The sequence below is a fragment of the Panthera uncia genome, chromosome F1 (assembly GCF_023721935.1).
Source record: "Panthera uncia isolate 11264 chromosome F1, Puncia_PCG_1.0, whole genome shotgun sequence".
NCBI lineage: Eukaryota > Metazoa > Chordata > Mammalia > Carnivora > Felidae > Panthera > Panthera uncia.
Genome location: NC_064813.1, coordinates 2,782,703 through 2,804,392, shown reverse-complemented (window position 1 = coordinate 2,804,392; position 21,690 = coordinate 2,782,703). Strand labels below are relative to the sequence as shown.

The window sequence follows — 21,690 nt, the reverse complement described above, 5'->3', positions numbered from 1 at the left end:
GCGGAAACTTTTAAAACTTCATCTGAGAAAACCGAGGGTTTGAGTGCCTCATTTCGTCAATAAAACAATACCTGAAATCAGACTGAGGCCTTGACAACCGATTTTTCATAACTAAATACATTTGTTGTATCACTACTTTACTTTCTTGTAAGAGGTCATGTATATTAGTGTATACTCTGTGCAGTAAGAGTGTTTCAAAACAGAAACCTTGTTTGGTGATAAATTAGCTTAGAAAAAACAGAACCATATTTTAAAGAGTCTCTCAACCCTACCACGATTTAATGTGTTTTTATAGTGTACTCTAAGGGAAAAGAAAGAAATTCGAGAACTCAAGTCAGGAAACAAGCGTGTCATGGAGACTGATAATAATCAACTGTTAAGTGATATTTCAAGAAACATTAATACGGTTTTTTTTTTAAATGTAGAGTTAATAGGACTGATCAGCCTTAAAATGAGGTCGTTTGTGAACAGCTCTTAATAGATTCAGACAGGAAAGGTTATCCGTGAGAATGAGTTTAAATTGTTCTAGTTTTCAAAAACAGTTGCTGCTGTCTTCTAGGTATAGAGCACCGAGACTCACAGCATTCTTTCTTGGCATTTTTGAATACGCCTACCGATGGTCTGGATCAACTTGAAGTAAGTACTGAACCGTGCAGGTATTCCTTGTGGTCAGTTTCAAATTCAGGTTGTGATTTAAAATTCGTTGGCGGTGAAACGGTTTTATCGCTTCCCACATAAAAGGACCTAGAATCTTCTATAAACAAAAGCCTATTAAGAAAGGAATATGTTCTGTATTCTTATGGAAATGGTGATCACATGTATATGTAAGAAAAATCTAAGAAAGGTCTAAATATGAGCATCCCAAGATTTAAAAGAAATGTCATCCCTTCCCCTGGGAGACAGGAAAAGCAGAACAAATCCTAACTTTTGAAGTCATGTTGACACTTTTGTTTTTTCGCCCAAGCATAGAGCCACAATTAAAAAAAAAAAAAAAAAAAAAACGGTGAAAAAGGTCAGTCTCAGGATAGAGCAGTGCTGGTTCTAGCTCCAAGTCAATTCAAGTTTTTTTAGGAGTTTACAATAGGCATACTTTTTGTTACAAGTATTACGTGGAGAGTGTTAGGAAGATTCCATAATAATGAAATAGTGACTGTATGCCTGTCAGTTTCTGCTGCTTAAATTCTTTGCGGGGGGGAAAAAAAACAAATTCATAAAGTATATTTTCGTCCCAGAAAATTCACGTTAGTGATTATACCTCTATTAAACAAATAATCTTGTATCTCTGTGCAGAGCACTGTTAAAGGTGCCGGAGTTAAAGTAGTGGCCAAATAGACCTCGCCCTTCTCTCCTAGAGGTTACGTTCCAGTGGGAACAATTAGAGGCAGAGAGATCCCGTTACTCCTCAAGTGTTTCATTTAATTTGATTATTAATGATCTGCCGTGCACTTCACCGTATTACGTTTTGGGTACAATATATGCATTGTATTTCATTGCTTTGGGATAGGGATCAGCTTTTAAAAGTAATTACTGGAGTTCTAAGTTTCGTGAGCAAGTGACAATGACTGCTTTTCTCATTTGTTTGTTTGAATTAATGTCATTTGCCTTTTAATTGTTTTACAAGATTTTTGATTTATTATTTGTTCTTATTAAATTGCTTCATCCATATTTTCTATTTTTTTTATTGCTGTATTCGTTAAATAGGATTCCTTTTCTTCTTCCTCATCTTCACTGATTGATTTTTTGGATGACGTAAGTCTTTGATTTTCAAACCATCAGTGAATTGAATTGAAGAGTTTTGCCTAGTAATGCATTCAGTTTTAGAATGATCACACCTGGTAATTTACTTGTGAGACAAAATTTGCTTCTTTCTTGTCTGAAATGAAACAAAGGGTTTATTTTTATTAAACATCAGGAAGTGAATATGTACTTTGAAAAATGCTTTGGCCGTCAGGAATCTGGATTCCCTTTCTTTGCAACAGTTCTGAAGACTGGAATGCTTATTTGATTATTGTCACTATGTGGATAAATATATAAAAGTGCTCGTTTTTCTTTTTCATGGCAATTTCTGTTTCACGTTCCCCTTTGCAGCATTTTGCCATTTAATTTTTGTGTTAGTTAGAAGTAAACGTCTGGTAATAAAATCAGAAAAAGTGACGTATTAAATCTTTCAGTAGATTTTATTGTAACATAATAATTGAGTACAAATCAATTTTTAGTGCTGACAGAATTTCTCTTCTAATGTGGAAAGTGATTTTAGTTAACATATGTGCTACATGCACTATAAATTGACTGCATTATCATTTTCTCTCCTAAATTAATTCTGTAGATTTGATCATTTAGAAGTCCCTAATGTCTTCACTCTCTTTACTGAAATGCCACCTGTCCGCGTTCTCTCTGTTCCACATTAAATGGCACAAAAATCCCTGTCATAAGGCATTTTGTTGTCCTGTTGAACATTTAACCTTTCTAGAAACTGGAAAATAGAATGGGTTCAGATGCAGATGTTCTGCGCAGAACCCAGTTTTTAAACCTGGGGCAATTTTTATGTTTTATCTTTTGTGTTCTGTTAAACATAATTCTTACATTCAGAAGAGTACTTTGCATAATTTTCCACTCAAGAAAACTCTTGATCTAGGCTTAAACATTTTTTTAACTGATTTTTTTTTCTGCCTTTGAAATATCATACCAAAGTGTACTATTTTCCATTCTGAATGGAAACTATTTCATCATTCTTGAGACGGTCCTAGTTCACTCTACACTGTGATAAAAAGAACTCTCTTGATGTACAACAGTATTTCATGTTACCATCTACTGGATGTTTGTACTAAAATACTCAAGATGTTATTTCCATAGAAACATCATTCACTTGAAAGAGAAAGACAAGGAAGTTTGAATAAATTCTTTTAATGGTTCCTTCCGCTAGAAAACCATTTCCTTTCTCTTTTTCTAACAAACCCTTCTCCCCGCCCCCTCCCCTCCCACACAAAGCTCTGAATGTAGAACACGGGAGCCCGGGTGTCCTGTGGCCGACGGGCCTGCTACAGGGACGCCCGCATGGCCCCGCTCTGTCCGCTGCCACCCGGCCGTAGTGAGGAAGTGTCCCGCTTTGATGTTCCTCCAGAACTCTCTTGTCCTTCACCCACCGGCGCTCAGCCTGAGCTCAGTTCACACGGACCACCGAGTCTTAAACCGGCACAAAAGAACCCCTGTTACACAGCGAAAAGGAGTTGAGTTCACACAGGCTGAATCTTTCTGATCCAGGCGCCAGCTCTTAAAAAGCATGGTCTCTGCTCCCGAGGTTCCCCTTCCCGCTTACTGGGTAAGCACGTAAGGTGGCCCCAATCCTGCCTCCACCACCTTCCAGGTGTGTGGCTGGGAGCAAGTTACCCAACCTCTCTGCGCCCCAGTCTGCTGGTCAGAAGAACAGGGGTAATAACAGCGGTACCGACTCGTAGGTGGTTTGAGGACTTAAGGGAACAGCGAACGTGAGGCCCTCGCCCTGCTGTTGCCTTACTCGTCATAGGCCGTTCACCCCCTTCCCGAGTTCCTTTAGCTTCCTTTCTTGTCCAGGAGTCCGTTGTCGCCTGAATGTCGCCTTTAGCCCTCTAACCACCTTTCCACCCCCACCCGCGCGGGTCACCGCACCTTCCCCCTGAATCGTCAAGTAAGGTCACCGCTGCGCAGTGATTTTTACACGTCAGGGACAAGGCCAGCAGTCAGCTCCCAATTTCAAACGTAGTTTGTCTTCTTCATATTCTATGGCCGGAGGCTCTTTCTGGTTGATGAGTACGACCGCTCTTCCCAGAGTCCTCATTCCGTTCACCCTCGAGGCCGTGGGAGGATGAGATTTTTGAAAACCGGCGTCCGGTCCTTGGCATGCTTGCGCTCAGCAGCCGAGACGCGAGGCGTGAAGCTTCAGTTCTCTTCGGCATTTGGGATCTTAAGGAACAGAGTGAATTGTGATCTTTGTGCCCATGCTCCTCGGAGTGTTGTGCGGGGCCGCCCCCGACAGGGAGCAGACTCTAACCCTCAGCCACCCCGCGCGACTCACCCTCGCGTCCTTCTTCTCTGGCGTCGGCCTCATTGCTGCAGAAGGGAAGCCGGGCACGCCGCGGACCCGGAATTTGAATCGCAGGCAGGAACTCGTGGGTTTAGGAAGGGATAAAGCTGAGGTGGAGCAGGATTGCAGAAAGCAAGTTTTCTTTGGCCTCCGCACGCCATCGACCTCCTCGTCTGCTCGCCGAGGCCTAGCGACCTCGTTCTGCCCTCTGGTTTTTTAGAACCAAACCACCGGCCCCTCCCCGCCTCCAGAATCACCTTTGACTTCCTTAAGTTCAAAATGCAAGCGAATGCTAGAATCTGGGCACACTCAGAGCAGTTTCCTTTTAAGTTGCACCGTTTACACGGGTCTTGCTACGCGTAGAGTTTCCAGCAAGCGCGGCCTTGACGGCGGAGAAGTGTACGGAGGTTCCATCCTTCCCTCTGATTCGGGTGAAGCACCTGCTTTTGTGACTCAGGAGAACTCAGGTGGTTGGGCTTCCCTACGTGCATAATCATGAACTTCTTCTGAAAGAGAAAAGAACTTGGGATATATTCAGTCCATGCTTCTGGCCACCATTTATCACCGCCTTCTCCCATTAGTAAAGTGGGCGGTCTGCTGTCCCATTAGGGAAGTTTCTGGACTCTCAGTCTTTGGGGGAATAGGGAATTAGTGGCAACGGGGTACGACATTATTGAGGGCAGATAGAAGGGGGGTTAATTCGTGTTAAAAGAAACTGACGTCACTCTGACCACTTTGTCTCTCGGGTCAGGCATTCCCACGTGTGGTGAGACACCAGTGACTGCAGGGTAGCCTCATCTTTTCTCCCAACCCCACACCCCAGTCCTAGACTGCCTGGGGTGACTCCATACTGGCCCAGCCTCCAGGTCCCGAACAGGGTGAGGGACAGGTGGAGCTCGGCAGTTTGACCTTTCCCTCATCTGTTCCCTGCATCCCAGGGGCAAGAAGTCCAGGGATGACCAGACCACACTTACAAACTTCCCATCCTGGTCAGTTCATTTTCTTCTTTTCAAAGGAACCAAAGATAATACTTGGCTTGACTGTATTAAAGGTAATGCTAATTATGGTCATCTAAATGAACCACTTGTTGTATTTGGTAAACAGATTGTCATTTATTAAGTCTGTGCCAGGTAGGTTTTGAGTTTTATTAAATTACGATTCTACACTCTGTTCATTTGGGCCAAGTTCACACACAAAAATGGGAATTGCCCATTTACCTGGCAAATGAGAATTTGCCAACTTGCTTTTTGGATGCTGTCTTAACTCTAGTGTGCTGAGGAAAGAGTAGACCAAGGAATTAAAGGTCAGACATAAAGGAATAGAGTTAGTACCATTGGTCCGACTGTCTGATCCTCACAAACCCTGTTTTCTTGTATCCTGGCCAATTCCGAGAAGCCAGCAGTCGGAGAGTATTGACAAGCTAGTTCTCCTACTCCTCGTTTTGGCCTCATATTAAAAACTTGCTACGATGTCCTGAACTATTTAATTTCAGTCCCGGCTCCTAGCTTCCTTCATTCATCGCTTCCCTGTAGAGATCTCTTGTTTCTCCCCTGGCTTCTTTTATGTTCTGTCATCACCAGTCACAGAAATCTGAGGCTTTGCAGCATTGTGTCAGCTGGATCTGGGGCAAGTCGGTCATCCATGAGAATCTGTGGAAGACAGAATTTTAAAACATACATTATAAAGATCTTTTCACCCTACGACCCACACTAGGTGTAGATCCTGCTGAGAAATTATGGCATTTCTGATATTTCCTCCTTCAATTCTTTTTTTTTTTTTTTTTTTTACAAAACTTCCATCCACATGTTAAATACAACCCAACTTGAAACTCACGTTTCAGGAGATTGTCATATGCAGCCCTTCTCTCATTTAGGCAGGATTCTATCTTAATTATATATACAAGATCTGTATTATATTCTCATACATTGAGGCCGTCTAGAGGGAAACACCCATGACCACCCAGACTTTCACTCTTCACTGTCCTGTTTAAGAAGACCTTTGGAATTCATTAACTGAATCTTAGAAGCTATTTGCCAAATCCGTGTCTATAAGATAAAGTACTTCTTTTGGTTTCTGCTTGTGTGCCTCCTTCTGCGATCAGCCTGAGCATTACGGTGGCGACCGAGAGACCTAGGTAGAAAAGGCATAGTTTTAAAGGGTATATGATTACAGATGAAGGCAACGTACTGGCTTCTCCCGGGCTGTGAGACCAGTTCCACTGTTTGTACAAAACCGTGGTTGTGTGTCAGTGTGTAGAAGAGAGAGCGTAGTGTGTGTTCCTGTAATTGTATCATCAGGAAGCGGCCTAATTTCCCCTTCTTGTTGAAAACAGAAAAACAGCTGTCTGGTTTCTAGGTAGACACTTTGGGGAGAACATTATCACTATGATTTAGTATCATTATTAGCTTTATACAGTGCCAGCTGAGACCAGGTGTTGTCCTTCATACACAGAGATGGTTTTGAGAGACGTTTTGACTTGTTTTTAGTATGGTGGCAATGTGTGTACTTTGAACTAGTCATGCATTTTTTCACGGATTCGGCACACTCCCAACTCTGCTCTAGAAGTGTAGAAAGATAGCCAGAAAGTCAAGGATTCTCTGTGTTAATCCTTGCACGGTGGTAGCTCCTAAGACGTAGCAGATGGAGACGTAGGCCGCGAAATGCTTATCATCTTGTTAGAAAAAATAAATCCATGGTTACGTGCTGCGCCATGTCGAAAGTGACAGGTGCCATAAGAAATATTTCAGTTAAGTATTGCAGCATTTCAGAAGGATTCATTCAGTACTTATTAAGGATTTTTAAATTGATAGGCTTTATTACAATAAGCATGTTACAACGTTTCTTGCCCTGAAGAATCCGAGTCTGATGGAAAAACCACATGTGTAAATCAATAATTATAACACGATTGGGAAAAATCACACTAATAAAAGATATGGACTGTATATCATAGGAGTATAAAGGAGAGATGCCTGACTGAGCCAGGCGGCTGCAGAAAGGCTTTCTGAAGGAACCAGTGCCTGAGTGGGGTCCCCACGGATAGATGAGTATGGTCCACGGAGTCCAAGAGGAAGGTGTGCTAGTTACACACTGGACGAAGAAACACAAATTGCTTAGGAATCTGCAGGCCTTCTAATCCCGGTTCACCGTTAACTCTTCAGGACACGGTGTTCAAGTCAGCCCCCTTCCCATTTCCTAGAAAGAAATAATAGTTCCTGTTTAGCGATCTGCCAGAGTTGTACAGATAATACCGGTAATCCGGAATGATCTTCTTACCCTTCCAAGTTTTCTCTGGAATCTTCTGTGGCTCCCATAGACTCCGTTTGTAAACTCCCTCCTCTAGGCCCCCATGCAAATCCTGTACGTCCCGCCTCCGGCCTCCCACAAAACTGTGCAGCAAACCTCAGCTACCACGTGAGGCCCACTGTTGGGGGCCTGGGGTCTTCCCCACCTTGTAAATACCTGACCCGTTGCAAAACCTCAGGAAATGTTAGGTTCGGTTGAATATAGGGAGTTGCCAGAGGTAGAGATGGTTTATGTGTGTGAAGCTCTGCTCTTTGCACATCCCAAAGTTCCAGAGGCTTGGGACTGTTTTGATGCGGTTACTACCTGCTTATTGTTCTTGCTGTTTTTCCCTAATCACTGAATCTTCAATGTCAGAAGGTGACAGTCCCTTTTGACTTAAGCCTAATATCCAGTCAAGGCGGGTGGTATCATTGAAGTAACTGTTGTTGTTTTCATTCACGGTCAGTGATTCCAAAGGCCTGATTTAGCTCTTACCATTGGGAAGAATCATCTTTGAAAACAGTAAGAGTTTGGTAGGGAAAAGACCGGCCCGTGAAATATTTTATTAAGTGCTAACTGGCGCTCAGTCAGAATTATTTGGCTCCTTTTCGTTCTCCTGTTTCCAGTTGCTACTTCCAAACCTCCACAGGAAGGAGATTGTCCCTCGCTCGCTGGAGCACCATTGCGTGGGTCACTGCGCGGGGTCCGGCGAAAGCGTTATTGTCACCTTAGCCCGAGTCCGAGCAGCCGTTTCTCCGCTGTCCTATCCTGCAGTTTTTCCTGAAAACAAATGTACTTTGAACCTATCAGAAAATGTGTCTCTCTGTGTATGTTGATAAACTTTGTCTGTTAATACGGCGGGAGCCATCGAGAGTCGTGTGTATTTGTAACGTGTAGTATTCTCCTTTCTTTGTTGAAGCGCTCTCCGTCCTGCACTCCAGCTAGCAAAGGCAGACGTGTAAGAAACCACTGCACCGTGTGTCCCCACCCCACGCCCTCCTCCCTGTCTCTCACCCTTTTTGCCTGTGGTTGCAGAACACGCTCACGTCCCCGTGATGTGCTCTTACCTCCGCTGCATGCTTTGTGCTGCTGCTCTCGCTCTTGCCTTTCCGTATTTTCCTTTTCTTTCTTTTCCTTTTCTTTCTTTGGCTTGGGCCGTAAAGCTTTAGGAATGTTCGTCTACATTTCGGCAACCAAACGACTCAAATTATAAGGTATCTTGTTCATGTTTAGTAGGAAAGTAAGTGATTCTAAAGTTTGCTGTCCAAATCAGTCCCCTGCAGAGTAAATGAGTTTCTCAATAAGAATCTGATATCAGCAGATACGTGGAGATTTCCTAGAGATTTTAGTTATGTAGAAAAAAGCTTGACAATTCATATTATGCAAAAGTCAAACGAATTTGGGGCAAGTTATAGATCTTATTGGCTATAGTTTGACGTAAATCCGTTCAGCAGAAATCTTTGATAGATTTTTTTAATGTAGTTCAAAGGAATGTCCCTAAATACATTTATAGATTTGAAGCCTTAATGTTGGTAGTTAATTGTTTATATTCTAAGGTAGCTCCAAGATTTTTAAAAATATCGTGACATTCTTTATATATGTATTGGTAACCAACGGTCAGCATCATCCTGTACTAAGGCTAGGTCAGGGTTTGTCAGGATTAAATGGGCTAGGGCACTACCTCTATCCAGCACGATTCTGACATGCCCAGAGTGGGGGATGTATTTGTAGAAAGGTCTCAATTTCCCTAAATCAGCATCCACCCCAGTGTCATTATGCACAACACACACGCTCCATAGTTGAAAAGCAGTGGGCTGGCTGATGTTTGCTCTGTTTTTCATATGCGATGTAAAATAGTAACATTAAAAAGGAATGCCGTCGTAGGTGGAAGTTTTGAAACCTGTCATCGGCTTCATAATCGTTGGTATTGGTCAGCACCTTAAATCCAAAATTCTTGAGAATTCTTGGACTTGGAAAGAGCTAGATCATGGAATTCTCTGGTTTATGGAGAACGCGGGAAATAGTAGGGTGGCTCAATTAACCCTCCTAGAGCACATGTTTCCAAACTACTGCTTAATAGTGAATAAGCAGTTCGGATACCAGTGAGGCGGCCAGTATGACTTCAACTAGTACTCCAGTGATCAGTGAAGTCTTCGAAGAGATTGCTGGTTCAGCCGATTTTTTTTTATTATCCTGACATTTATAGGGTTAAAACCGTTGGGTGCTTGGATTTATCAGATCAGTCTTTGAATATGTGTTAAGTATATCGTATAACCTCTAGAAAGGAAGACCACAATATTGTGTGCCCAACGATATTAGGTTCAAATCATCAGCCTGTGACTTGACTAAATTTTTAACTGGTTTTTCTTTAACATGGTTACAGTTCAGAGAGATTTTATTCGCTGGTTAAATATAGATTGTATTGCCTTGCAGACTTCTAGGGGCCCTGACCCAGAACACTTCTGTGAGTCTTGGAATAGGGAGAAACTTCTGAGGGAAATAGCCGTTACAGGGTTCCTCCTGTTCAGTCTCTGTCTTCATCTTACAGGATGTGAATAAGCCGCACTGACTAGAGCCCACTGACTGTTTCTGTGTGATTTTTTAAATGCAGATGCGATAGGCTTGGTAATCTGCTTCCCAGGATTTCTGCAGTTTTTCCTTGGTTATGTATCTGGCAAATTAAAAAAAAAAAAAAACCTCTCTGAAAAGTGCTGATGTCTTGGAGGGAGCTGAGTGAAGAATTACCAGCTACTCAGCAGATCCATAGAAGCATCATGGCGGTACAGTGAGGGGCCCAGTGGCCCTGGGAAACGGCGGCGCATTGCAGAAGGGATGCAGGTCGTTACCATTCCTAACAGTGACCTTGAATCTAACAGTGACGTACAATTTTGTTATAGCCTGTGTTTTTAGACAAGCAATATGTAATACTTTTATAAATTTAAAATTCTTTAAGTGACTGTTAAATGTCATATAAGTGAGGTATTACAATTTAAGGTTTACTGGACTTTTATGTCCAGTGTGCTGGAAAGTCCCATTCTTTATAAATGGTGCTATTCAATTAAGCATAGTATAAGAAAGATTGGTTACGAATACTATTGTTAATGCCTGAATGTAAGTGGTTAATGGAAAGGTCCACAGTGTTTTCATTAATAGAAGCACTGAATTTTAGAGTATTCCTTTCGAGTTTAGAACAGAGATTTTAAATAACACGTAGCTGAACTTTCTGTTTTCTGAAAACATTTGTAAAGTCTCCAGAGTAGATCTTCAAATCAATATATGGAAAATAATGAGAAATTTTCATTGAGTACCAAGTTATATTGTTTGTAATTAGTAAGATTGCATTTAACTTGTCATAACCTTGAGTAATTTATTATTTGCTTTAGGATGATAAAATATTATATTTGCTGTTTCCCAAATGATCTAGTATTTCCATAATACTGTTTTTATCATAAGTTCAATTAACAGAAATAATTACATCGTTGAAAGTTTGAGGTTATAAAGTGTTTCTGAATACAAAAAAAATTGGCTTACTTGCCACTTTGTTTCCAAAATACTTCTAGCTTAAAGGATGATGATAATGGGGGTTTTTTCTTAGAGTTTTAATTTTCTTAGAGTTTTATATTTACTAATGCAAAACAAAATGTTAGATGTAAGCTTTTTTTTTTTTTTAATCTAGATCAAATCCATATCAAACCTTGGTATCTTTTACTTTAAAACCAGGTTTCTTATGGGAATGTTTTGCTTTTTATATCTGTTCAAATCTGTAATTATTTTGGAGTAGAAAAGGCCCATTGATAAATAGTCAAGATGAGTCGTTTTAGTGGTTTTTATTATTTATCAGAAAACCATACTGCGTAACTTGAAGACTTCACCTAAAAAATCAGATCTGATCCTGGGGGAGGAAAAAACTTTTCTGTTTGACTGCACTGCTCTAACAATACATTTTGTTGATCATTCAGGAGGGAAATCCTAACAGATTCAGGAAACATTATGGACTTTTTACATGGCAGTGTTACGTATCGTGGATGATACCTCTGATAACTCATTCCGTTTTCCTTTTTTTCCCCAAACAGTAAAGCAATAGGTAAAAATTACATTGGATATAGTAGATGTTTCTATTGCCTGCTCCTCAGAATAACTCCTGGAAGTGTGTTTACTTAGAAAAGAGAATTAGGTAACCAAAACAATAGGAAAAAAATCACATTTATGTAAAGACATCCCTCATGTTTTCACAGTAGATTGCAGCTTAGAAATATTGAGTGAATGGCTTATACTATGAAGATTTGTTTCCAGATCTTTCTCCAGATAATATCAGAAGGTGCTGTCCAATAAATATTAGCTATTTATTGTTTTTTGCTATTTTCTCCTTTTTATCATTCCTTCTACAACCATTTACCCGATTAAGGAATTATGAGATCTCTGCTATTGGTGTGTATCATACTTATCAGCTTTTCCTGAATTATGAATTCAAGTCATTGCTTACATTGAATGCTATCCAGTTTTTCAAAACACAGAGAGTTTAACTTCCACGATTTAAGTATATTACTAATGATTGTGTTATAACCATGATAATGGCTCAGAAGATAAGCACAGTTGATGTGCTGTCAATCAGTTGCTTTGCCTCCACGTTCTATGTGAATCATTGCCAGTTAATTATCAAATTAATTTTAGGCTATCTGCAAAGTCTGCCTTCTAGTTATTGAGTATTCTGAAGGTTTAATAAAATCAATTGCTTTTTAGTGGGTAGAATCATTAACTATAAGTGTGTTGGTAAGCTTGTAGTTACAGATAAAATTAGCATCTTGAGAAACCAGTCCTGTTGGTGTTGATGAACACTTTGATGTAGAAAATATGTAAGTGGTATTACGTTTTTCTTATTCTTACTGTTAAACCTCTTTTGAGATACTGTTTACATTGGCAGTAATGCAGAAAGGAAATGAAATCTTTAAATCTGTTAATCTAACAGGTATTTGCTTCCAACACCTTTTAGAAGATCTGGGAAAGTTTTTTCTTAGTTTAATATCGAAAACATTATTGCCACGAGTTTATTCTTCTGTACCAAACTTTGTTCCTTGTCTTTCCTAAGAAACACACTTTTGAAAAATAAAGTGGTAATTTTTAAGCTTCACTTATACATTCACGTGTTTTAAAAAGTAAGAGTATCATCGTAAATGGTATAGCTCAACTTTTATAAATATACTCAATGCCATCTCAAAATATTACTCAAATATGTTTACTTATTTTAAATTTTTTAAAATAAGAACTACCTTGATTTTGTTTAATCTCTGGAATTTAGTTTTATTTTAAGAGCATATAGTTCCAAAAAGTTTGGTAATTTTCATTATTCTATGTTATTAGAATTGGTATTGGGTTAGGTTTTAAGTCTAAACGTTTCCTCTTTTGAATAACCAGTTTTTACCTCCTGCAGCTAAGAAAATCATTTTAAAATCTGTCCTCATTCCTGTGGTTTTCTTTTTTATTTATGAGTAAAAACTGTGAGGAGAAAAAGACTTTTTATAAGTGACAGTGATTCTAAAGAGGGGCCAAGAGGTATGTATTTGAAGCCTCAAGAGTTCCCATCAGAGTCACTAATTTCTGTCATCACGGATGAAACCCCGAAGGCGTCATTTTCCCTTTGTTCAGTATCACACCGTCAGTGTCACATTTCCACAGGGTCGTGAAACATGATGGTAAATGTTTCAGTGACCAACTGTGGGCGGAGGCAGGGGGATGGGTTCTTAGGCGTGATGACTTCTGCGACGTACGCCTCCCCGATCCCGGCGCAGGAAAGTGTAAGTAACAAAGCCGCCTGCCCAGCCCCTGGCCGCAGCCGTCAGGCCTGCTCCCCCTGCCGCCGGGACCCCTGAAAGCCGGCTCCCGCCCTCCTCGCACTGGCACCGGCTTAAAGCCACTGCCCTCCCAGGTAGGAAAGCCACTGTGTTAGCTGGTCAGCCCCGTTCGTCGGCAGCTTTGTCCTTCGTACGGGGCCTCGGCTCCGGTCTTCCAGTCACGCTTTTGTGTGACCGGCCAGAAGCTTCCGCTTTCTCAAGATGACTCAGTTCTTCATACTTAGCAAAGCCCCTACTCAGACATTTCTTTGGAACTTTATGACAGGGGCACCTGGAGGGCTCGGTCGGTTAAGTGTCCGACTCTTGGCTTCAGCTCAAGTCATGATCTCACGGTTTCGTGAGTTCGAGCCCCACATCGGGCTGTGCGCACCAGTACTGTTTGCGTATCTGGTCCGTGTTCGTTGAACCCTTTCCCCCGCGGACTCTTACTCAGCTTGCCATTACATAATCTTACGGAAACTAGCAGGAGGAGATTTTCAGAAAGTGGGACCGTTCTGCCTTATTTCCAGCCCAGGTTTATACTCCAGATAAATGATTTGAATGGAACACCTTCCCCATGCCTGTCCCTGAGCAAATTTGTGAACTGGGCAGAAATCGTCCAAGACTGTCCTTTTCTTCTTTCTTTACTCCCCTCTTCCTGGTCAGAGTTCACTGGCAGGAGAAAAAGATGATGTAACTCAGGCTCCGTGATCGTTAAAGCCTTGAGTGCAGGTGCCTCTGGTACAACAGAAAGAACACAGAATTTGAAGGCAAGGGTGGGATTCAGGCCTGGGTCTCCCACTTGGTAAGCTGCACGGGCTTTCTGAAATTGACCGCAACGCCCGCTCCGAGCTGGGGCGCGGCCGGTATGCTTCAGTCTGAGTGCTCCAGTTTTTAAAATATTGAAGTGCTTTCCCAGCTGTGAAGTACGTATGTACAGTCTTTAAGCTGACTGTTCTCTTTCTTGACTTGTCACTTCTGATCTAAGCATTGTCCTTGCTGTACAGCACATTTGAAACAAATTCCCCTAACCTCTTTTCCAAATTGCTTTCCTCGCCTTTTCACTTTAAACGCGATCCTGGTCATTTTGAAAATTGCCAGGCAGAACCAGTCATTGATCAGTATGCTCAGTCTTTAATGCTCAGTTTTTACCCAACGTCTTTGGAGTCTCTAAAAACGTTCGGTTAAAAGGGTGCAGCTGAGTGTGAGTGCTGGCAGTTCTGCCGCAGAATAAGAGGGCGGAGTCGCCTGCAGTGACAGACACAAAGCTGATAAGTCCGTTTCTTCTGCCTGCAAGTGATGCCTGGTAGTGGCCCAGATCTCGTTCTTAGAAAGGACAGAATTATCTCGAACCCGCAGGACATACCTCTGTGAAGTCCTCTGCGCTTGTGGGAGATTTATTTTGTGAAACACGAACGTTTCACGTGGACTGCAAGAACGTAGAGTAGAGACCGGCACGCAGAGTGAGAGGTCGGCAGTGAGGACTGCAGCTTGGAGGTACCTGTGGTCATCTTTCCCTCTGTTTACGGTAAAGCGAGCGGTCCTGCTTTTGTGGAATGACGCTTCCCGGAGGTGAACGTTCAGGCTGAAGTGCGTTTTCCTCTCTTCGCAACAAATGGTACCGTGATTGTGCCTTACAGAAATTCGCTAAGAGCTGCACGCTGTTTGAAAGTGCTATCTTGGGTTTTTGTCGTTCCTGACTTCTCCTAGACTGATCCCGTTGAGAACACGTGTGTGCGGAATCCGAGCGTCCGGGTTTGCATCCAGTCAAGGTCCACATGTCCTCCCACTTCTTGCGAAGCTGAGCCAGCTAAGGTGCCTCCCCGGGGTAGCCCCGCTCTCCAGCTTGTCACTTGTCAGAAAGAGGGAATCGAGAAACAAGTGAAAGCCGACTCCTGTTTGACTCAAATATATTCTGTAATAAGTCACGGTCTACTGGAGAGCATTGCGTTATTATTATAATGTAAATAGGACCGTAAAACAAAAGCAGAAAATTGTCCCCCCCAAGTTCAACCTAAAACAGACAAACATTTATTTCATTAGAAAGGTAGTCTGTATCTGAAGTAGAGGGCTGTGGAGCAGAGGGCGGGGTTCTCTAAATCTCGGAATTATCAGATACAAACCTTGGAGGCGCACAGCTGTGTCAGGTGCCATTCTCAGATTTTAACTCTTCTGATCTAAAAAGATATGTGTAACTGCCGCAAAGTAGAGCTTAAAATTAAAATTGCCATTGCCGGCCGCTGAACAGTTTACTCTAACTGCCCGTCAGCAGTAGGCATTCGGCCGTCCCCTGCCTTGCGGTACACCAAACCACCACGACCGCCACACCAGTGTTGTTCTGCACCCCACGTGAATGCTTTCAAACAGCCAGCTGGCCACTTTTCTCAGCAGAGGTCATTGTCTCAACGAGTCGGAAGGGCGTTGTGCCTCAGTGGGTGCGGCTCAGGTCGTCCGCTCTGCGCACAGTGCTGCCGCCGCCCCTTTGTTTCCCGTGTCGTCTCTGGAGCCGGGAGCAGATGGCCTACCTGGGAAAGCTGTCTGAAATGAAGGGATCCGTGGTTCGAGTCTAATTGGGTCTTTTCCAACCCTGCGAGCGACGACCGCAGACCGCTTAAGTTGATGACGCTCTGCTTTGTCTTAATCGTTGTTTTGAGTTTATACGTTTTGACTGTTGAAATCTTTGGAGCGTAGAGAGAAGAGCAAACGCCCGTGTGGCCACCATCCACAGATGTAGCAGATGTGGACATTTTTGCCCTGCTCTTTGCCAATTTGTTTTCAGAGAAAGTTGAAACACCCTTCCCTGTACCGTTCCCCTTCCTCCTTCCTCCTTCCTCCTTCCTCAGACGCGTCTAAAGACCCTGCCATTGATGTACTTTCTCTTCTTCAGTTTTACGTTTTACTTCATCTGTAGACAGCAACCATACCTGATAACATTTGCTTTACGTTTATGTTTTACACACAGGTTATCTGTATCTTCCTGTAACCGCTTTCATTCAACGTGATGCTTTTGAACTTTCCTCCTGCAGATACGCGTCCATTTAGTCCACTCGTTACAACCGTTACGTCATATTTCGTTGTATGAATATACCACAACCATGTATGCATCCTCCTGTTGTTGGAAATTTGGGATATTTAATGATGTCATATTATTGGATATCTGTTTCCAATTTTTGTTGTCATAATCAGTGCTAAAGTGGACATTCTAACAGCCGTCTGCTTTTGTGTGTGCAGAGTGTGATTAGCTATGTACCTGGGAGTTGAATTATTGGATTGTATGGTATGTGCATTCTCAACTTTAACTAGATTTTGCCAAATTATTTTCCACAGTGGTTGAACCAGTTTTCACTCCCACCAGCAATGTGTGAGAGTTCCCCATTTTCCCACATCTTCACCAACCCTTGGTACTGTCACACTTTTGCCAATTTGATGGGTATGGAGTGGGATTTTTAATTTGCATTTCTCTGATCTTAGTGTTAACTCAGCATCCTTTTGTATGTTTATTGACCACTGGTGATTTGCCTGTATGTCTTTTGTCTGTTTTCCCATTGAATTGTTTCTTTTGTTTTGTAACTGTTCTTTATATAATCTGGATACTAATCCTTAGCTGGCTTATATGCACTGCAAATACTTTCTTCCCATCTATAGCTTACTTTAAAATTTTATTTGGTATCTTTTTGTCTTGCAACAGTGTTTATTTTAAAGTAGTCTTATATATATATATATATCAATCATCTCCTCTATGACTCCTGTTTTTTTCATGCATTTCTAAAGCAGTTCTGCCCTATGCAGCATTTATAAAAGTTTTCTTCCATATTTTTCCTGAAAGTTTAAATTTTTTTATTTTACATGTTTAAGACCTTAAGCTGAAATTGGTTGTTACAAATTATGTGAAATAGGGTTCTAAATCCATTTTTCTCAGGGGTGCCTGGGTGGCTCAGTCAGTTAAGTATCCTACTCTTCATTTTGGCTCAGATCATGATCTCACGGTTTGTGAGATCGAGCCCTGCATCTGGTTCTGCACTGACAGCACGGAGCCTGCTTGAGATTCTCTCTCCTTCCCTGTCTGCCCCTCCCCCTCTTGTTCCTTCTCTCTCTCTCTCTCTCTCTCTCTCTCTCTGTCTTTCTCAAAATAAACTTTAAATAAATCTGTTTTTCTCATATGAACAACTAATTCTCTTATATTTCCCTCATTGATTTGTAAAACTCTTTCTGCTTTATATAAATGGATCTGTTTGGGGGTTCTTTATTCTCTTCTTCTGGTTTTGTTTTTTGTTTTTTGGGGTTTTTTGTTTGTTTGTTTTGTTTTTTGGTCTGTTCCTGCACCAGCATCACATTATCTTGATTACTGTAAGCCTGAAGTAATTCACCTGGTGTGATCGACCACTCCCACCCACCTTATTCTTTTTCATTTTCTTTTTTTCACCCTTTAGTTTTACATATGACTTTTGTGATCAGCTTGTCAGATTCCATATGGGGCTTTTGATTAATTGCGTTGAATTTATAGATTCATCTGAGGAGAATTGACATCTTTGTGGTTGGGTCTTTCCGTCTGTGAACATAATATATACATATCATTTAGATACTCTTTTATATCCTTCAATAAAGTTTCATTTTTTTTCTTTATTAGTTGACTTCAGATTGCTTGTTAGATTTGTTCCTAGGCATAGGTACCTTGAAGAATGGGATCTTTTCCAAATAGTATTTTTATTTGGCATTGCTGGTCTTTGTGAACTCTGTTAATCTTGTCTCCAACACCCTTACTTCATTCCTTTTTATTCAAAACTTCTCTGAGATTTTCTGTGTAAATTCTAATGTCAATTTTGTTTCCTGTTGTTTTTTATTAACTTTCACATAGGTATTCAGTGTTGCTCTTTTAGTTCTCATGTTTACCTTTTACGGCATTAATTTATAAATAGGGTTGAAAACTTTTTCAAGCTATTTAAAGGTAAATTAAATTTAAAGGTAACCTCACAATTAAGCAGAAAATTCTGAGAAACTCAATTCCATTCTAAGGTTATAAAGCATATAAAATATTCAGTTTATATAGTAACAAAGACAAAGACCATCCATTTTTGTCTTAACATTTTAAAATACTCTGTAACTTTGTTCGAAGCTAGCTTTTTCCTCTTGCCTGCTTGCTTCGCATCCTAAAGTAATTCTTTGTGCCTTTTTTTTTAAACTTCGCTAATTAAGTGATGTCTCTTTTCCAGTAAAATCACTGATTCCTTTCATTAAAAGAAATATCTTACACTAATACCTATAAAATAAAGATATGACTTTTAACTTTTAAATTTGCATGTTAAGTTCTGAATTCCAATAATATTAAACAGTCTAGCTTCCTTCTTTGGAAATTGATTTCTGCACAAAATCCCATTAATCATTCTCTCTCTCTCGCTCTTTCTCTCTTCCTCACTTCCTCATTCTACACACACGTGCACACATGCACACGCACACACACACACTTAAACACAAATCCAGTGAATTGTGTTCCATATATGTAACATACATTCTGTATATAGAAGTTAGAAGTTAAAAGACTTCTAAATATTTTGATTATAAATCCTGCTTTGAAAAGCTCAGGAACTTTTAAGAATTAATGGGGGCATATTCAGATGAACTCGAAAATTAATATCCTCATTTTTTATGTAGACTACATGCTGTGATGTTTTTGTTTTCTTTGTGGATTCTCTTTTCTAAATCATTTCTTTTTAAATTTTGAGACAATTATTTTTTTGCTAATTGAGCAACTGTTTCGTTTGTAGATGTTGCAGGCTGAAATTTAAATTATCAACACTATGAGAATTTTAGCTTCATTGAGATATTATTTGCCTTATTGATGTCTTGCTTGGCTTTATTTACTTTGATTTATTTTTAGAGATGTTTGAAATAGATGGAGTGTTTCATGATCTCTGTTTCCTCTCTTGCCCCCGGATTCAGACTGTAGACAGTACTCCTCTTCCTGTTCACACACCGACCTTAAGGAAAAAGGGATGTCCTGCTTCAACTGGCTTTCCAGCTAAGGTACTCAATCTAGATACAAGCATGATGGGTTCTGGAAAAAAAAGTACTAATAATGGGTTTCTTCTGCTTTTTGTATTTGTTGTAATTTGTGCTGTTGGCTCCCTCACAATCACAAACATAAAAAGCTTGGAAAGAAAAGAAAAGAAATTGTATATGAATGGAAATAATCACCACCTGGAAAGGTAGGACGAGTGTTGCAGACCTTGTTTTCTTTTTATTCCGTCTTTTCTCAATTTTTTTTCATTTCAATCTAAATCAAAAATGACAGTTGAGAATGGGAGGCCTGTCTTGAAGTGCACGGTTTGGTTGGTTTTATTTATTTGGCGAAAAAGCTGACAAGTTGGAGTATTACGCCTTTTCTTTTTTAAGCATTTCTGAGTTTTTGAAACATTTCTATTTTTTTTTTTTTAACATTTATTTATTTTTGAGACAGAGAGAGAGCATGAACAGGGGAGGGTCAGAGAAAGAGGGAGACACAGAATCTGAAACGGGCTCCAGGCTCTGAGCTGTCAGTACAGAGCCTGACGCGGGGCTCGAACCCACGGACTGTGAGATCATGACCTGAGCCGAAGTCGGCCGTTTAACCGACTGAGCCACCCAGGTGCCCCGAAACATTTCTATTTTTGAAGTATATTCTCCTTTTACTTCATGCTGTTAAAGATTTTTTTCAAATCAGTTATGGGCACTTAACGAATTGAAGAGAAAATAAAATAATTGAGAAACCAATATTTCCAAAATCCGAAACAACTTTTTATTATTAATTATTCTCATTTTAAAATATAAAATCTGGAATCCATAGTAGTGGAGGAACAGACGACTTGAGTATACCATACACACAGCATTAGCTTGCACACAAACACATTTTTGATTAAGGAGAAAGACTACAGACTTGCAGAGTTCAGAAGAATGCTGGATTTGTGTTTTGCTAGTTCTTTGGGGTTACGCTTTAATACGCAGTCTCATTTAAAAAAAATTTTTTTAACGTTTATTTATTTTTGAGAGAGACAGAGCGTGAGTGGGGGCAGGGTAGAGAGAGAGACAGAATCCAAAGCAGACTCCAGGCTCTGAGCTGTCAGCACAGAGCTTGACGTGGGGCTCGAACTCACGAACCGTGAGATCATGACCTAAGCTGAAGTGGGATGCTTAACTGACAGAGCTACCCAGGAACCTCACAAATGTTTACGTGTTTTGAGACAGAGAGAGAGCAAGTGGGGGACGGGCAGAGAGAAAGGGAGACACAGAATCTGAAGCAGGCTCCAGGCTTTGAGCTGTCAGCACAGAGCCTGACTCGGGGTTCAAACCCATGAACCGCGAGATCATGACCTGAGCCGAAGTCGATCGCTCAACCCACTGAGCCACCCACGCGCCCCTCTAAGTATTTGCTTTTAAATAATATCTACTATTAAAGTTAGATATACAATTAACAAAATAAATGTATAATTGAACCATAACTCGAGAAGGTTTAGGCTTCTAGAAAACACAGATTGGCATTCGTTGCTCATCTGCATAGTTAGTTCATGTAGGTAATACAATAAATGGAAATTTCTCATGAAGGGAGATTATTGCTTCTATGCTTGCTCTCTTTTTGTGGTCTCCTTGCTTCCATTTTCCCAAATTGAACATCTTGAAGTCTGTTACTGTGAGGAATAGTGCTTAGAGGACTCACTGTAAAGAAGATGTTGAGGCCGCTCATGGAAGAATTTAAGACTGAAGTTGACAAGCCACTGAGAAAGAGACATGTTTAGTGAGAAATTCAGCTGAATTGCTGTTGTTTCATTCTATTCATTGTAACTATGACTGAAGTGTTGATTATGGTAGAACATGAAGATTTAGTTGCTTAGCTCAAGCTCCTACAAAGAAATTCTAGGAATTGGAAAACTTCAATGACCTCCCTCCCCAGAATGTAAACCTTGGGCAAACCAGAGAATGAGAGACTGGTTGGTGGATCCGAAAAGCTAATGAGATACGCAGAAGTATAACTGGTATAAAAGAAATACAATCTGCATAGCCTATGCTAGATAAAGCAAAATTTTGAGGCCAAAATATGAATTTAAAATAAATAGGCACAATACGTCTCTCAAAGAGACTTCAAAAAAAAGTATATTGGTAACAGGGAGTGGGATAAGGCAGCTGTGAAGAAAAACAATTTGCAAGTGCTCACATGAAAATATAACTGCTGATGTAAAGTACCCAGCAGACAGCCTCAGTGGAAGGAACAGACTGGATATAGCAGAAGAACAAGTTAGCGAGGCGAAGATGAGATGGCTAGTCTAAGACGATACGTGGTAGAAATAGTTTCAGTATCTCTGTAGTAGGACTTTCAAGGGGAAAGAAAAAAATAGAGAGTTAGAAGTACTGGAAGAAATAAATCACGTAAAATTTTCCAGCACTTAAAGCTGAAAAACCTCACAGCAAAATACATCATTATGTGCTAGAGAGAATAGATTTTTAAAAACTCACACTTAGACACATTATAGTCAAATTTAAGGATATCACAGA

At 40.7% G+C, this 21,690-nt stretch overlaps 1 protein-coding gene across 4 annotated transcripts in view; it reads left to right on the top strand.

Annotated features, from left to right (window-relative positions):
* The window catches only part of CDC42BPA (CDC42 binding protein kinase alpha), a 322,688-nt gene that overhangs the window by 256,281 nt on the left and 44,717 nt on the right, over nt 1–21,690 (top strand). For 2 of the 4 annotated variants that reach the window (XM_049635114.1, XM_049635113.1), the window contains 2 exons: nt 560–636; nt 19,108–19,191. In XM_049635114.1, coding sequence (XP_049491071.1) covers nt 560–636; nt 19,108–19,191 — 161 coding nt within the window. Of the gene's footprint in view, nt 1–559; nt 637–1,701; nt 1,750–8,261; nt 8,301–14,880; nt 14,986–19,107; nt 19,192–21,690 lie in introns of all 4 variants that reach the window. The other 2 variants (XM_049635115.1, XM_049635116.1) reach the window with 2 other exon arrangements.